The 15,334-nt window shown below is 33.9% G+C and overlaps 1 protein-coding gene across 1 annotated transcript; it reads left to right on the top strand.

Moving 5' to 3' along the window:
* The first annotated feature begins 1,858 nt into the window (after positions 1 to 1,858).
* On the top strand, positions 1,859 to 3,492 carry LOC107193391 (high affinity copper uptake protein 1-like). The gene is made up of 4 exons (XM_015582831.1): positions 1,859 to 1,864; positions 1,942 to 2,075; positions 2,140 to 2,199; positions 3,294 to 3,492. The coding sequence occupies exons 1-4, from the start codon at positions 1,859 to 1,861 to the stop codon at positions 3,490 to 3,492; spliced, it is 399 nt and encodes a 132-aa protein (XP_015438317.1).
* Positions 3,493 to 15,334: the final 11,842 nt, after the last annotated feature.

Here is a 15,334-nt window from a genome sequence, read left to right on the forward strand (position 1 = left end):
CAATACGACCACGTCGTATTATAAGTCGTACGACCGTCGCAATTATCGTTCAGACAGTTGAAGTGACCTACATAGGTTGCGCGATCAGTTGTATGACAAAACGTATTCTCTATGGGGCGTTTAAGGATGTAAGATCCTTACCATGCTGGTGAACAGTGTGTTCAATACACCAAGTGATTGAGATAGGATCATGAATATTGTGGAATTACTGATGCTGGCTTTATATGTCTATCCAAACTGTCCTAAAAAGGCAGAAAAATAAGTGACTTTTAATTTTAAATAATAATTTTAACTTTTAATTCTAAGTTTAAGCAGAGTTTCATATTGGAAGATGTTTTTTAAAACCACAAATTTCGTATTCCTGTATAAGTTCATTGTTTTCATAATAAACAATAGTATCTGTGAAAATAATGTTTTTCTTAACTTAAAATTATTAATAATTAATAATGGAGATATCGCAGAAGGAGCTAGGCTTGATTCTGACGTCCGCTTGTTACGTCGCTTTCGAAAACTAGAAAAAATATTTCAAAAGTCTGTGTTCCGTCGTAGACCTGAAACGACGGCTTTAGAATCTAACATTACCGTTATTTTTTATTACTTTATTTCCTTCGTGCAAGCAATTTCAATTTCGTTGACACAAAGAGAGTAATAGACAAAAGAAAGGAACATTTGGTCTGCATCCCAGTAACCTGGGACCCATCCGTGCCGGGCCTTATCGGGGCGCGCTGACTCGCAGACAATACAGCTATAAACCCTACCGTTGAGAGATTTGAAACTTCGTTGCGGTCAACTCGCGCCGTGACCACGTGCGCGATATTTTACTGACGTCCGCTTCGCCCTGAAGGAGAGGTTTTCCACCTCCACGTCACTTGGAAAAACCGAGAAATTTGCCTTCCCCTTCAGGACATAACCAATAAGGAAGCGAGTTTTGGTAACGCCTTCAGCGAATTTGGAGGAAGCGACGTCACACGAAAATCAGACTCAAACCAGAACTCACCCGGTGAACATCACACACACACGCACACAAACACACAACTTGTAAATACAGTCATTACGAAACAAAGTGTGCTTTATTTTCGGTTTCGAAATCTAAAGATCGTGTAACGGTTCCGCGAATCTATGGAGTTATTGTTAAAATTATTAATAAATGATTTACAGATAAAGTCCCCGAACTTTTCGATCAATAAAATGTACGATTTTTAGCAATCTGACCAGTGTTTGAATTAATATATTGTCAATCGCGTTATTTTTCAGACATACTCTATACAATACTGTTTGAGTTATTTGCGGCGAACTAAGCTATGTCACTCGATACCAATTCTATTTAATATTTTGGTCGACAACTAATGGCGACAAATCTATGGTGTATATAATATTTTCTACTTGTTAGAACAATTCGCCAAGTAGCACAGACAAATTGATCGGTATTTGTGAGTAAAGAGTACACGAAAAATAAAGATAATCGTATACCATAAGAAGCGTGTCTGTAGTATTTTGCTTTTATAATAATTTTTTAACAATCTGAGATAAAACGATGTACATGACATCTTCGACTGAGAATAATCTGTCAAGTATGCTCGGGAAGATTATCGGTTTCTATTTGAGACATATAATCAAATAAGATTAACAATTTTTATCCCATTTCAGCGTAGGTTCGTTAAATGTAGGTATATTGTTCATATTTGTATTAACAAATAATGTCAGTATTCTTCTCTGTCACTGAGTCGACGATTGATTAGAAAGATATGGTATCTGTGATTCGATAAAGAAGCTGAATACGAACTGAACGCTGAACAATTTCATAAGAGTGCATATCGTTTCACTGACAGTACACAATATTCCATCCCATCGTAGCAACATGCATGTAAGTATCGAAGTGTCTAGCTTTTACTACAGTAAAAGCAATGATGTCCATCACTTCATAAAGTAAATTTATGTCAGATGTCCTTTCATTTTGGTGAAAACGAAATTATTTTATTTAACGAATGGCATGTAGTCGATTCGCAAGGGCTTGGATGGTCAATAGTTGGAATTATTCTTTTGGTGACCATATATGAAGGAATAAAAAGTTATCGGTAAGCATAATCATTACAAAAATTAATTTCAATAATTCAATTTTTTTTTCTGTGTGCAATACAGTGACCACCTTTACGTACAGACTGCACGTTTCTCGAAACTTAGTCAAAGAAGACCAAGAGCGTACGTATTATCTTTGGTAAAATATGCTAAAGCTTAAATTACTTTCCTTTACTTTCTTAAATTACATTTCCTTCCGTGAATTACTTTATTTAAATCATTGTTATTCTTCAGGCAACAATACAGGTACTATAAGTATAATTTATAAATATTTTGTTACATAACATTTCACGAAAGGAGAATCAATTACTTTCAATGTCTACTTACTTAGTTTTCATAATGTGTATTTATAACCTTTTAGTGTCTTCAATGTTTGTTAGAATTCTGACTAGAGATGGCGTGCAAAATCACTAACGGTGATTTATCACAGTGATTTCCAAATCACGATCACGGTCGTGATTTAACTTCATTCACGACCGTGATTGCGATTTTTGTATCTTGAGTGAATTTGCTTCCTGCGATCGTAAGTCCTTGATTTTTAAACAGAAAAACGTATTCAATATGATTTTACGATGAATTACATTACTATTTGTGTGTTTAAAAATCAGTAGAAAATATAAGAAATTCTAAAAGAATGACGGCTAGGTAATATGTAGTTTATAATGTATAAGCATCAATTTATTCATTATTCTTCACGGTTTCTAATTATTCCTTCACTTTATACGATATAACTAGAATTTTTGTTTCGATGTCGTTAATATAAAATATACAGGTTATGTGTCGCGTGTAAAGAACTGTTACGTTTCTCCACCAATCAGAAACGATCACGAAAAATTACTAATCACTGTGAAAAATCACCGTGATTGGGAATGAACGTGATCGAATCACTCGTGATTCACAAGTAGCAGTTCACGCCACCTCTAATTCTGACACTGCTGACAAGAATGTAATTGAATTCTTCTCACAATCTTAATTGAATTCGTCCGTAAGTATTGGGACACTTATCGAATATCAAGAAGTTAAATTTATTGAAACTAGAGAATATTAAAGCATAATAACAATATCGTGAAGTAATAAATATGGTACAGAAGATACAATTAATATAAAACATTGTATATTTTGTGAACGAAGCAGGTATCCTAATACTTATGGACAGGAGTGTATATTATTCGTATCTTATCAAAGCATGTGTACATTTCAAGTGTATTGTATTTCAGGGCACTACTCTTTTCCAAGGTACATATCATTCAAACAATAGCTCACATTATACAACTGATCATAGGATATTTCCTTATGTTAATTTTTATGACATACAACGTGTGGCTCTGTTTGGCTGTGGCGATCGGTACCGGTATAGGCTATTGGCTATTTTCTTGGGAACGGTCCAGCGGTGACAATATGGACTGTTGCTTCTAGATCTTATATTTTATCGTGCTATTTTACATGTCATAAACTCGATCGAAGCGCCATACGAACAGGTGTGAATTCGCTATTAAAGATAACTTATTATTGTGTTTTCACTACTCGTTTCAATGGAAATCATACCACCTACACAGTGTTTAATATTGTCCTTTCTTTTTATTTATGAGTTACTTCAATTTATTGTATACTATCAACATATTAAGAAAATAGCACGTTACCTATTGATACATCTAACATTAATTACACTGTTCAACACGATTTTCGATCTACAATATCTATTGGGAGATCTTTATAGAGTTTCTCATCCAGATCACGAAACCAGAAGCAGAATCTCTCTATCTTCTCTGTTTGTGAAAAACATGAACTTTTGTAAAAACACCCGATCTGAGGAAAAATTACGTATTACATAAAATCTACAAACGCTAGAATATTAAATTTGATATTAAAAGATAGACGAGTTCCCTGAATATAACAGTGTACATACTTATAAAATTGGGTAACTTATAATAATTGTAAATTGTCATGAAAATTTCAAAAAGATCCGATGGGCGTACTTTCTATGCACTATTTTTACACTTTTACGAAAAGTTCATTACCTAGCACGAATTGGTTAGAGAACATTAAACATATGGCAATAAGGTGCCCATTGGAAGGTACTATCGGGGTCGATTACGCGTAGCTACGGGATATTTCTCGATCGATATTATAATAATATATAATACGATGGATATTTTCTCAACCTGTTCAAAGTAAAAACCGTTCCGAAATTTTTTCTGGTTTGTTTCTTCTTCACAAATGTCTACAGAATCTGATACTGTCTAACAAATTCATACTAGGTAAAGAACTTTTCGTAAAAGTGTAAAAATAGTGCATAGAAAGTACGCACATCGGCTCTTTTTGAAATTTTCATGGCAATTTACAACCATTAAAAATTAGCCAATTTTATAACTATGTACACTGTTATATTCAGGAAACTCCTTTATCTCTTAACATCAAATGCAACATTCTAGTGTTTTTAGCTTTTATGTAATACGTAATTTTTCCCAAAATCAGGTGTTTTTATAAACTCATGTTTTTCAAAAATTGATGAGATGGAGAGATTTTGCTTACGGATTCGTGATCTGGACGAGAAAAATTGTTGGACAGTGTTATGTGCATATTATTCGTTGTACAGCAAACACGTAATATTTGTCGTGTTTGTACGAAGCGATGCTTTAAATGATGTTGTCTCCTTTATCATGTGTTATTCACAATTTTGAATTTAATTTATAATTATTTTTTTTTCTATTTTTAATCCAGTAATCCAAATTTTGTGTTAATGCTTCTATTTCATCAGTTTGTTCAGTTTTGAAATTCCTATTTTAATAAATTGAACTTTGCATCGAAATTCATATTTCAATGTGCATTTTATTAATGTTTAAAATTCTTCTTTAATTAGTTCAAGATCCATGTTAACGTTCTATTTTCCATAGCTCTAAGGTTAAATAAGTCGGAGAATTCATAATTATATCCTTAACTTCTTAATTGAAACATATTTTAGTTTATTTTCTTATATACCAATGCTATTCAAAAATGTGTAAAGAATTTCGTATCAATTACTTGGATCAATCAAAATTAGTTTTAAATTATGTATCTTGATTTTCAACTGTATTTGTCATACATAACAATGTTTTAGCGTCAAATTAATATTAACAAATTAATATAAAGTGGACGAACCAATATAATCTTTTAATTACTGCCATTGCAGGAGATATTCTAATTACCTGAACGTAAACGTAATCTAATCGGAGTTTCCTGCTTATTGTGCAGTTATCTAGATCTCTGTGTCTCATCAGTGTCAAAGGAATTTACAAATCAGTCAACGTATTTCATGTAAAACTGACATTGAACAAAGATTGAAAAAATGAAATCAGACAATCAAAGCACAGAAACAATTTTCAATCGTAGCACACCCTGTGTATACAGAAGGGAATATAAATCCTTGACGGAAATAATATTTGGATGGGACAAATTTAATGCTGCGACGTTTATTATTTTGGTTGCACTTTTCTGTACTTGGTGCATAATATTTTTTTTAACGTATCACCCAGATGTGCACCAGGGTCATGAAGGTCATGAAGGTCATGAAGGCCATGAAGGTTATGGAGGTCACGCAAGTTATCATATGGCACAGAAGTAGAATTTGTAAATTACCACATTTCGATTTTTTATACGTACGTAAATATTTCAATTCAAATTTTTCCAGTTGACATTATTTATGTATAGAGATAGAAAAAAATAGTCTCTTTTAAAATGGTATAGTTGGTGAACTCGGAACTGTGAGGTACGCAAAGAACGCCAGGCGTGAATGTTTATATGTTTCGGCTGCCGACACAGTGATCAGGGGGAGATAAGGAGCTCGAGCTTCCTTCAGGACCGTGGATGTCAACTTGGAAACAGTACGCGTCCGAGTCCTCGACAGCTGTAGGTTTATTTTTACTAGTACGACAATTGTTATCGTACACGAGGCGATGGGCACTTAATACTGCACAGTTTTAATGAAAGACTATAAGCAGAAATTTTAAATATCAATTCACAAATGATTTTTCTAGCCTGACAGTCAGGGTGCATACTTCTCTAAGACGCGCACGACCCTGAACGCGGAGACATTAATAGGTGTCGCGGCTTAACGCTGGGATTTACGCCCTCACATTACCGAGTTCACCGACTATACCTCTTTTATTGTTACATTAACTAATTTAAAAATGGTACACGTGTTTAAAATTATGTCGCGTTGACGACAATATATTTATTTAAAATTTTAAATAATTAAAAACTATTCTTCTTCACTTATTTACAGAACGTAATATAAAATATCTGAGGAGGATGAATATATTAAATTTGTTACGTACCATATAAATCTTTTTTACGAGACTTTTAAATTGCGTTTATTAAAATTTTTAGTACTCATATCAGAATAATTTACACTTATAACTTTGTACACTTGTTAAACAACGAATTGGTTTCATACTACAAAATTTTTGAGGAAGGAAGATTTCGTACATATTAAAAATTCCTAAGAAGTCAATTTAATGTAAGAATTATGTATAATATTAAATGAGTTTTGTTTTACTTATAGCTTAGTAATGTCATTATTCCCTATAATATGTCAGTTCTAATTATAAGTTATAGAATTTAGATTTTAAGTTGATCTAAAAGAAATTTTATTCTACAAATCTTCATTTTACACTTTTAGTCTCAAACATACGTAAAGAAATAATTTGTTATATAAAAATTGAATAAAACGGTTTTGGTAGTTTTTATTATAAATTTGGTTCTTAAAACTCTTTTTATCAAGCAATATTGGTTTCAATTTGTGCTTTAAATTTACTCAACAATTTTGCCCAAATAAAATAAAAAATTGTCTCAAGGAAAAATACTCATTTGTACGTTTTATATCATTAGAAACCGATTATGATATAATACAAATTTTATTATTACAAATTCATGTACCTACATATTAAAATATTGTAGTTAATATAACTTTGTTCCGTTCCAGAGGTAAGAAGAGAGTCTCCCACGTTTCCATTTTTTCGTATCGTTACATCCAGCTATAATCGTCAGTCGAGTTTCAAATTATTTACAAACCACATCACGAAAAGAAACAGAGTCTACAGACTCCTCTCCATTATCGTCTGGCTTGTTCTACACGATTATTGTCCAGGCGTTATCCCCACCACTGGGGAGGGGGGGGGGGTGGATCTATCAAGCGCATACTTTGTTACCTCTACGTTTTTGTTGTTGAGGTTCAGGCTTCGGGCACAAAACAAATTTACGAGAGTCTGAAGCATTTCTCCCTATAAGATTATTGTCCCGGCGCGGACCTGAGTTTGGGACGATAATCAAGAGGAGTCTGTATTTAGATAGAAGTCTGGTTTCAAATTCCTTACACGACAAATCACTAAGACAGTCCGAGTCTTGATCTCGAGTAAATACAACTCGTGTATTTTATCTTGGAATCTTTTTTGGAACTTATACTCCACAGTCTCAGCAGAAGCTCTATGTATAGTATAACTTTTGGTCAAAACAATTTTACCTTTTTTATTTCTTTTAAAAGTAGGACCATTAGTTTCAACTCACACAATATTACATATTATTATTTTAATTGTATTATTATTATTCTTTAATTGTATTTACTCGTAATTCCTATTGATACGACTAGATAGCATGTTCAATACGACTTCCATGTGCAAGAATGTATGTTTCTAATCTACGAATTATATTTTTGGTGGCTTCTGCTAATGGCCTCCAAAATCTCCCGATTTATCACCTCCAGATTTTTTTTATGAAGCACTATTAAAGATAAGATTTACGATACGCCGTTTACAGATGTAAATGATTTACAATGAAAAATAACGGAAATCTGTGCATCGATATCTCGGACAAACATTAGCAGAAACCACCAAAAATGTACCTATATATTTTTAAATACCGAAAATATTTCTTTTGTTTCTGACCTTGTATGATCTTGAACGTCATTCTATCCTACATAGTTAAATATGTCTTGATAGACATTTTAATATCGTAAAAAGAAGAAACATCGATTTAAATAATTAAAGTTTACCTTCATTTATCAAAAAACATTTACGTACGCTATTATGTTGGTTATAAGCAACAGTAAAATATTTTCCTCTTTCATTTTTTTCACGACCTTGCCATTTACGAGAAAACGTTAGCTAGTAATTGCGTAAGCACCGTGTAGATACATAGATAATTATATCGGTCACGTCAGAAGATAAATACGCTAAAAATAAATCTGATCAATTTTTATAAATTCCTTACAACAATATAGATGCACATATGTATAGATATAGCTCTGAAACTGTCAGTACCTACTATAACTTCATGTGTCCGCAGTAAATACAATTATCTCATGAATGATTCATGATATTGATCAACGAATCCATGCTACGACATGGTATAAATGTATATCATTTTATGGGTATATCTGCGGACAAAATTTAAAATTATGTCGTACAAATAACAAAATTTGGTTCACCAATCCTACAGGGGTAAATAATAGTATTCCTTTGTTAGTCCTTTATAAATTAAAACGTATAGCACCATCTTTATGATTACAACTTTCACGGAATATAAATTTTAATCTTATTTCATATTCAACGGTGTAATCATAATTACTGTGGTACCTAAGTTCCAATCGTATATTACTTTTATGTAACTAGATTTTGTTTATAATATTTCCTACAAATTTAGTACTAATCAAACTGTTAATGCTTCTATATGTATAATATTGAACAGTAATATTTGCATATTAATATTATGATCTTAAATTTACTACTAAAAAGAAATCGCACTTTAATATGTATTAATTTCGATCCGGAATTTTTTATTTTCATTTCAAAACCGTAAATCTGTAAATTAATATAATATCTCACAAACATGGAAGATCTTGAAAACGAATGTTTAGTACTCCTAGAAACCCAAAAAACAATAATCGTACTTCTCACCATTTATATTTCAACTTATACACAAACTTTACGATTTTGTTTCATGAAGTGTAATCAGTGAATTAAAATGAAGTGAAATATATTTTTTATAATTATTGCATACAAAATAAACATGACAAATGTTTCTAAAAAATCAGTGTAAACACTGGTCTAATAAAATATGCTCACTATTGTAAATGTAATAATTTTATAATAGTAATAAAAACTCATTTTTAATTTTACTACTTTCATTATTGTATCCTATATAGTTGTGCATTATATTGAGTGATGTTGTGTATTTGTTATGCCGAGTTTAGCTTACTTTTAGAAATACTTGACAAGAACTTTAATACCCGATCTCACTAGCTAGACTTCTGCTATAAGATTCGAAGTCGACACAAAGGACTAGTTTTACCGGTCGATTGCTGGTGACTATAGTATTGAAGTCTTATTGTCTTTGAGATAATATCACGTGCGCATTTCAGTTCCACGTCCGCTGTTCAGAGGGCAGAGGCGACGCGACGGGAGATCAACAGTTATCATGAACCCCTTTCGTTTCAGTAATCATCCTCATCCGCTTCTCTCTGAGATACACCCTCTCAACTCCACCGCATCCATCTGTCGTGACCAGCTTTTGTATATTACGCCTTTTGAACCCGATAATCCATAGGGATTGCGCCTCGACGACACGTCGTTTTCCGTCTTTTTTTCTCCGGTTACAACCTCCTCTCCTCCGATATTTTCCGACGAAACACGACCATTACGACGTCAGCTTATTTGTCACGCAAAGATGTTATGTTACAATGAGTGTCGCTGTTCGATACTCCCTACTATCTATCTAGATGTCGCATCTTTTCTACAAAAATGACACAACTCGAAAAAAACGTGTTCTTCGAGTTATCAGTATGAGAAAGTTACAGGAACACTGTTCGACTGATCATCAAGGGTGTAATCTTTTAGTTTTATAAGTTGGCTAGCACAGAGCAGTTGTGTTAGGCCTACTGTCCACTACGACCAATGTAAAACAATGGACGTGTGTCCATATACGTCGCGTTTTCGTCGTTGCATGCGTTCGACATGAAGCACGTCGTCAATGATATCTGCCGCTGGGCGTATAGGACGCAAAATTATAATTTGTCTGTGAGTGAAATATATTGGTTGTGAAATTCGTACAGATTGTTGAAAATTTACCCATGAAATTTAAAAAAAAATAGAAAAAATAGCCATGTCTGTAATGCCTAATACAACATTGCAGTTTAGTGTCTTGTTTTTTGATTAGCGGAACTACCAAACACACTAAATTCTTGCACGTATTTTTATTCATTCTATAGAAAGAATGAAATACATGATCATTTATGTTCTTTTCTATGTAAGGACGTGAGCAATATCTTTCCCGACTTTTACGCTGTCGAATATAATTACAACATAAAGCTAGAAACTCAAGCGTAGCATAAGTGTCTATGACGAGACGCCTTAGTGGACAGTAGGCCTCACTTTTTACCCTTCGAGCACGGTGCCTGGGTCACGCGTTCGCGAGAACGACACGCACGTAGTGACGGAGCGTCGAGCGACCGATGTTCGTTGTTATATGAACGGCCGGGCCAAGCCAAGACGCCACAGAAATATTGACTTACGTCTTCGGCTCACTCCGTATTTCTTTTTCACACTCTGTACTTTTTGTAGCCGACAGAACTTCTGCGACTTATTCGAGAAATAGCGATGGATGGGCAGAAACCGAAGACTCGAATCAGTTCCTTCGAACGCTTTGAAGAAACACAAGTCAGAATATTTATTTCAGAAAACTCGATTTTTTATTGTTTTCGTTGTAGCTCTTACCAAGGGAACAGTAACAAACATGTTTCGACATCTGATTATTATTGTAAGAGGCATGTCTGCAATAATCGTTCAACACAAAATCCTACAATTCGACGGCAGCAAAGTATAAACGGACAACCGGCATTTGGTCGATTTATACTTTTTTACATCAACAGATTATAAATAATATTCTAAATAATACTTAGTCTATTTAAGTAAATAAGTGAAAATCGAAAAAATTACAGTTGTTCGTTTGTACTTTGCTGCCGTCGAATTGTATGCAAGAGTTGTGATAATATAATGCTTTCATATGGGTACGAATAACGAAATTCCGATCGCAATCTGAAACCGACTGAATTAGATAGATTGTACTTGTAGTACATCGATAACGGTCTCGAGTTCGAGCCACACCGTCACTGTGTTAGTACACTGCTCTTCGTATGCTGCTACGAACGCACAATTATACACAGAATTCATTGTAGTGGTAGCCACCGTTTTTTGTGATTATTTCGGAAAATAGGATTTATTCGTCGATTATACCTAAGCAAAAAGTTGTTCAGAATCATGCCCTCGACAACATATTTAAAAATCATTGAAATCATCGTAGGTTGTTATATAAAAACTAGCCGATATTTTAATGTAATTTCGTGGCATTGTAGTGGATAACTGTAAAATGCATAAATTATAAAGCAAATGTATTATCCTGGGAAAATGATAAGTTTACCATCTTGCCCCCGCTATTTTACCCCATACAGGTTATGTGGATACATAATATCAAAATAAAATTGAGAAATAAAATTTATTTTAAACTACTATGAACTATTCAATTTGGCACTCTTATAAACGCCAAAATTTACTTCCTATACAAAACTTAACTTTATAAGTTCCTACTCACTAATTTATAATGTCAAACTATTATAAGCCTCACGCGTGAAATTATGATTACGTTTTAATTTTCTATCGCATCATCTAATATCTACTTTACCATACTAAATTATGTTGCCTACTGGTATGTAAAAATAACGTCAAAAAGAAAGTCAACATGTATTAGACAAGAAGCACCGAAAACATTGGCCATCTTACCTGTCCCACCATCTTACCGTGATCTCCCCTATAACATATATTTAATATTTACATAAATTTACTCTTGCGTCAGAAGATCATCAATTTTCCCAACACCATATCGTCCAAACTGTAATTATGTAATTCTAATTCCAGTCTATTGTACTATAAAATTACTGTATATGTATACGTTTGTATTTCATAATTCTGAAGTTTTCGAATTCGATATTTTTCCTGCTAGTAACAAATTCAATGAACACGTGTAACTTTTACAAAGAACAGCAGAACCGTTCGTAGTAAATGTACTGATATTCATCTCGCTTCGTCCTGTAATCTTAAGGCTGTGTTCCCGCATCGATCAAAGTAAAGCTCTCGCATCCGACGCCGGGACTGGCCATATGGAAGAGAATGGTGACCTGATGGATCGAATAATCGTGGAGGAATCGTTCCCAACCATCCAGACAGCGTGTAGATGTACGCGTGTGAGACTGGTCGATACTGGCGTCGGCTGCTAGTACAGCTATGCATTCCTCTTTCACGCACTGTCCCCTGAAACGGTCCCTGCCTTTCCTCCCTGATCCGATCCCCCAGCCGCGAACCACCTCTAATAATATCGTATAACTGTGCATGTATACATATAACCTGCACGCTGCTACCGAATCCGACATTACTTTCCTTGCTGTAACCTTAATAAGACAGGTAACGATATGGTTTGCTTACTATTAGGTCGTTAACTAACAAAGGAACATCCCCAGAGCGAACATTTTTTCATTCATTCAAACTAGCATAAATTTTTGGAGAATTAAAAACTATTGAACATGTATTTGTTTTTGATAAAAACGATTTAAAGTGGCGGAACAGCCCCACAAAGTTCGGAACTCGAAACACTTTTTACGATTACGTGCCTAAACTAATGGTCGTATCGAAAAATGTTTGAAACGAAATTTGGTCAGGTTTTAAGGGAAAATTGTACAGGCGCATATAAAATGGGTTATTTGGTTCTTTAGTTACAACAATGCCCCGTCAGTATGAAAGAAAAACAACGTGTCAAAGCTGTTTTTATTTAAATAAAATGTAATAAATGAAATGCTTTTTAATGTTCGTCGTATTTATTATCATTAGGTATAAAATGATCCCCGGGGATCATTTTATACACATACATTACAAAATGATCCTTAAGTATGCCTTCAAAGAAATGTGAATAAAAAATATAATTGATCACGTAGCTAAATTTTATTTAATCCAATGATAAGAGGGATAGACTAATTTACGAAAACTAATTTTCTTTTATTTAAAGAACGAGCATTTGTATTTTTTACATAAATTACGCCTTAAAGGGTTCGTTTTAGACACCTTTTCTAAAGAAAAGGGGGCGCCATACAATGTAAGTTTCTTTGTCATAAGCGGAAATTGTTCGATTATAAGTCTTGTTGCTAGAATTAGCTAACAAGTAACCATAAAACTGAATCGCGTTCACGGTGTCGCAATTTACTAGTGTTTACTAAGCTCTGCAAACTTTTTACTTTAAAATATTCATTAAAATAATACCGTTACAATTTTTTAAATTGAGATTCTAATTTGACACCTCAAAACTACTTTACAAGTTCATTTTTGAACAGTCTTTTTCAACAACACTTTGAAATCACCAATTTGCATTTCTGCTGGTCGACCGAAGCGCTCCTTCTACTCTTTCATGTCGCATTTTATATTCAGAATGTAACTTAATAAATAAAATAATTATTTCTTTAAAATAATTAATATAAAATAATTCATTTGCTAAAGCTTGGAATCTAACTGTTTAGAATCTAACTTCTAACATTATTATGTTGCACCAATAGCAAAGTATTTACACTACCTAACAATTTTGGAAGTTAAAAGCATTTCAAATATACTTCTTGAATTGTTCAAAATTCATTTCGCAATAATAACGCTATAATAACAATATCATAAGAAAAGTTATATGATAAGAACGTCATAAACACTTACATTCAACTTTCTCAAAATTTAAAGTACAGTAGACGTTCGTTATTGCACCTTTCGGGGCTGTTGAGTTGTTGAGAGCTAAATTTCTAACGATCTTCCTGTCGATCGTCCGATCACTTGTTCAACGTAGCTGCATATAGGGTGGGCTGGATGTATGCACTCTTTGATCACCTTCATTATTGCCATTATTTTTAGAAATATCAGAAAAGTTTATTCGCAAAATTTACTGAGCATTGAAATATTTTATTAAACCAATGTGATGTACCGCGCACTTTTTGTGATTGAAAATATGCGAGTTAAATGCGACATCGCATATAACAGAGTGAGGTGCGCGCTCATGTGTGAGAAATACATGTGGGCCAGAACCGTTCCTAAGGTACAATAAACTGGCCTACATTAAACGAGCGTCTACTATATTTCAATGACATGAATACTTCCACCAGTTCATTTTTACACCAAACAATTGCATTACTTTTATTTCATTGACAGTGTATCATTATTTTTATTCCACTTTATACAAATGCCAACGATATCTCTTTATATTTATTTGATATCGACGGTAGATAATGAATCACATTTGTAAAAATTCATTTCCGCATGTCGAACCACCGACTAGGTATAGAATAGACCTATCATCCAATGCTTTTTTCTGTCCCACGTTTATAGGGCTACGTAGCCCTGTTACCATTTTAGTGTCAATACCCGACGTTACCGATAAAGCATGAATTCTGAGTATTATTAGCACAAATGAAGTGTTATATATTCCATTCATATTACGTGTATCTATATGATTTCACGAGAATAAAAATATCCGATGCTTCAGTTTAAGGTTAAGGGATAAATATGACAGTCATGAAACATGAAACGGAAAAGTATATATTTTTTCACTTAACTACAAGACAATTTATTCTAAATGCATCGTTAATGGACATTTTACTAATGTTACTTTTTACATGTTCTTGTTTTATTCGTTTTTATATCTTGCTTTACATTTGTATATTTGTAACAGATAAATTCAGAATAGATGTAGTTTCATAAATAATTTATTAAATCTACCTTCTGGCCGGCGCCTTACAATTTCCCTTGCGGGAATGCCTTACCGTAATGAGCCATCTCATAACCGCGGGATTCCGGGAATCGGGTGACGTTACGGCGTGCGAGCGAGAGCGATAGAGCGAGCCGCGGTATCGGTGCTCTCCTTCGGTGTTGCCGCGTGCCGAAGAATTTCGGTGGTCTATGGGGGGAGGTGTGCGATCCGGTGTTTGGGTCGTTCAAGGAGGAAGGTCGTTCAAGTCAGCAAAAACAATTCAACACGAACAAACCTGCGTACGCCCAATACATAACGGCGTTAGCTTCCTCACTGACCTCACTCTCTCGTGAGCCGTCGCGGAGGGTGGGCGTGCGTCTCATACTCGTCCTTTCTCTTGGTACTAACCCATTGTTTGTTGCAGGCATTCGACAACCATCAATTTATTTACTGTGCATATTGT

The sequence above is a fragment of the Dufourea novaeangliae genome, unplaced genomic scaffold (genome assembly GCF_001272555.1).
Source record: "Dufourea novaeangliae isolate 0120121106 unplaced genomic scaffold, ASM127255v1 scaffold22, whole genome shotgun sequence".
Taxonomy (NCBI): Eukaryota; Metazoa; Arthropoda; class Insecta; order Hymenoptera; family Halictidae; genus Dufourea; species Dufourea novaeangliae.

Coding starts and splice junctions, on each gene's coding strand:
- LOC107193391 (XM_015582831.1), top strand. Junction 2,076..2,139: donor GAAGGAATAAAAAGTTATCG/GTAAGCATAATC, acceptor TGTGCAATACAG/TGACCACCTTTACGTACAGA. Junction 2,200..3,293: donor AGTCAAAGAAGACCAAGAGC/GTACGTATTATC, acceptor ATTGTATTTCAG/GGCACTACTCTTTTCCAAGG.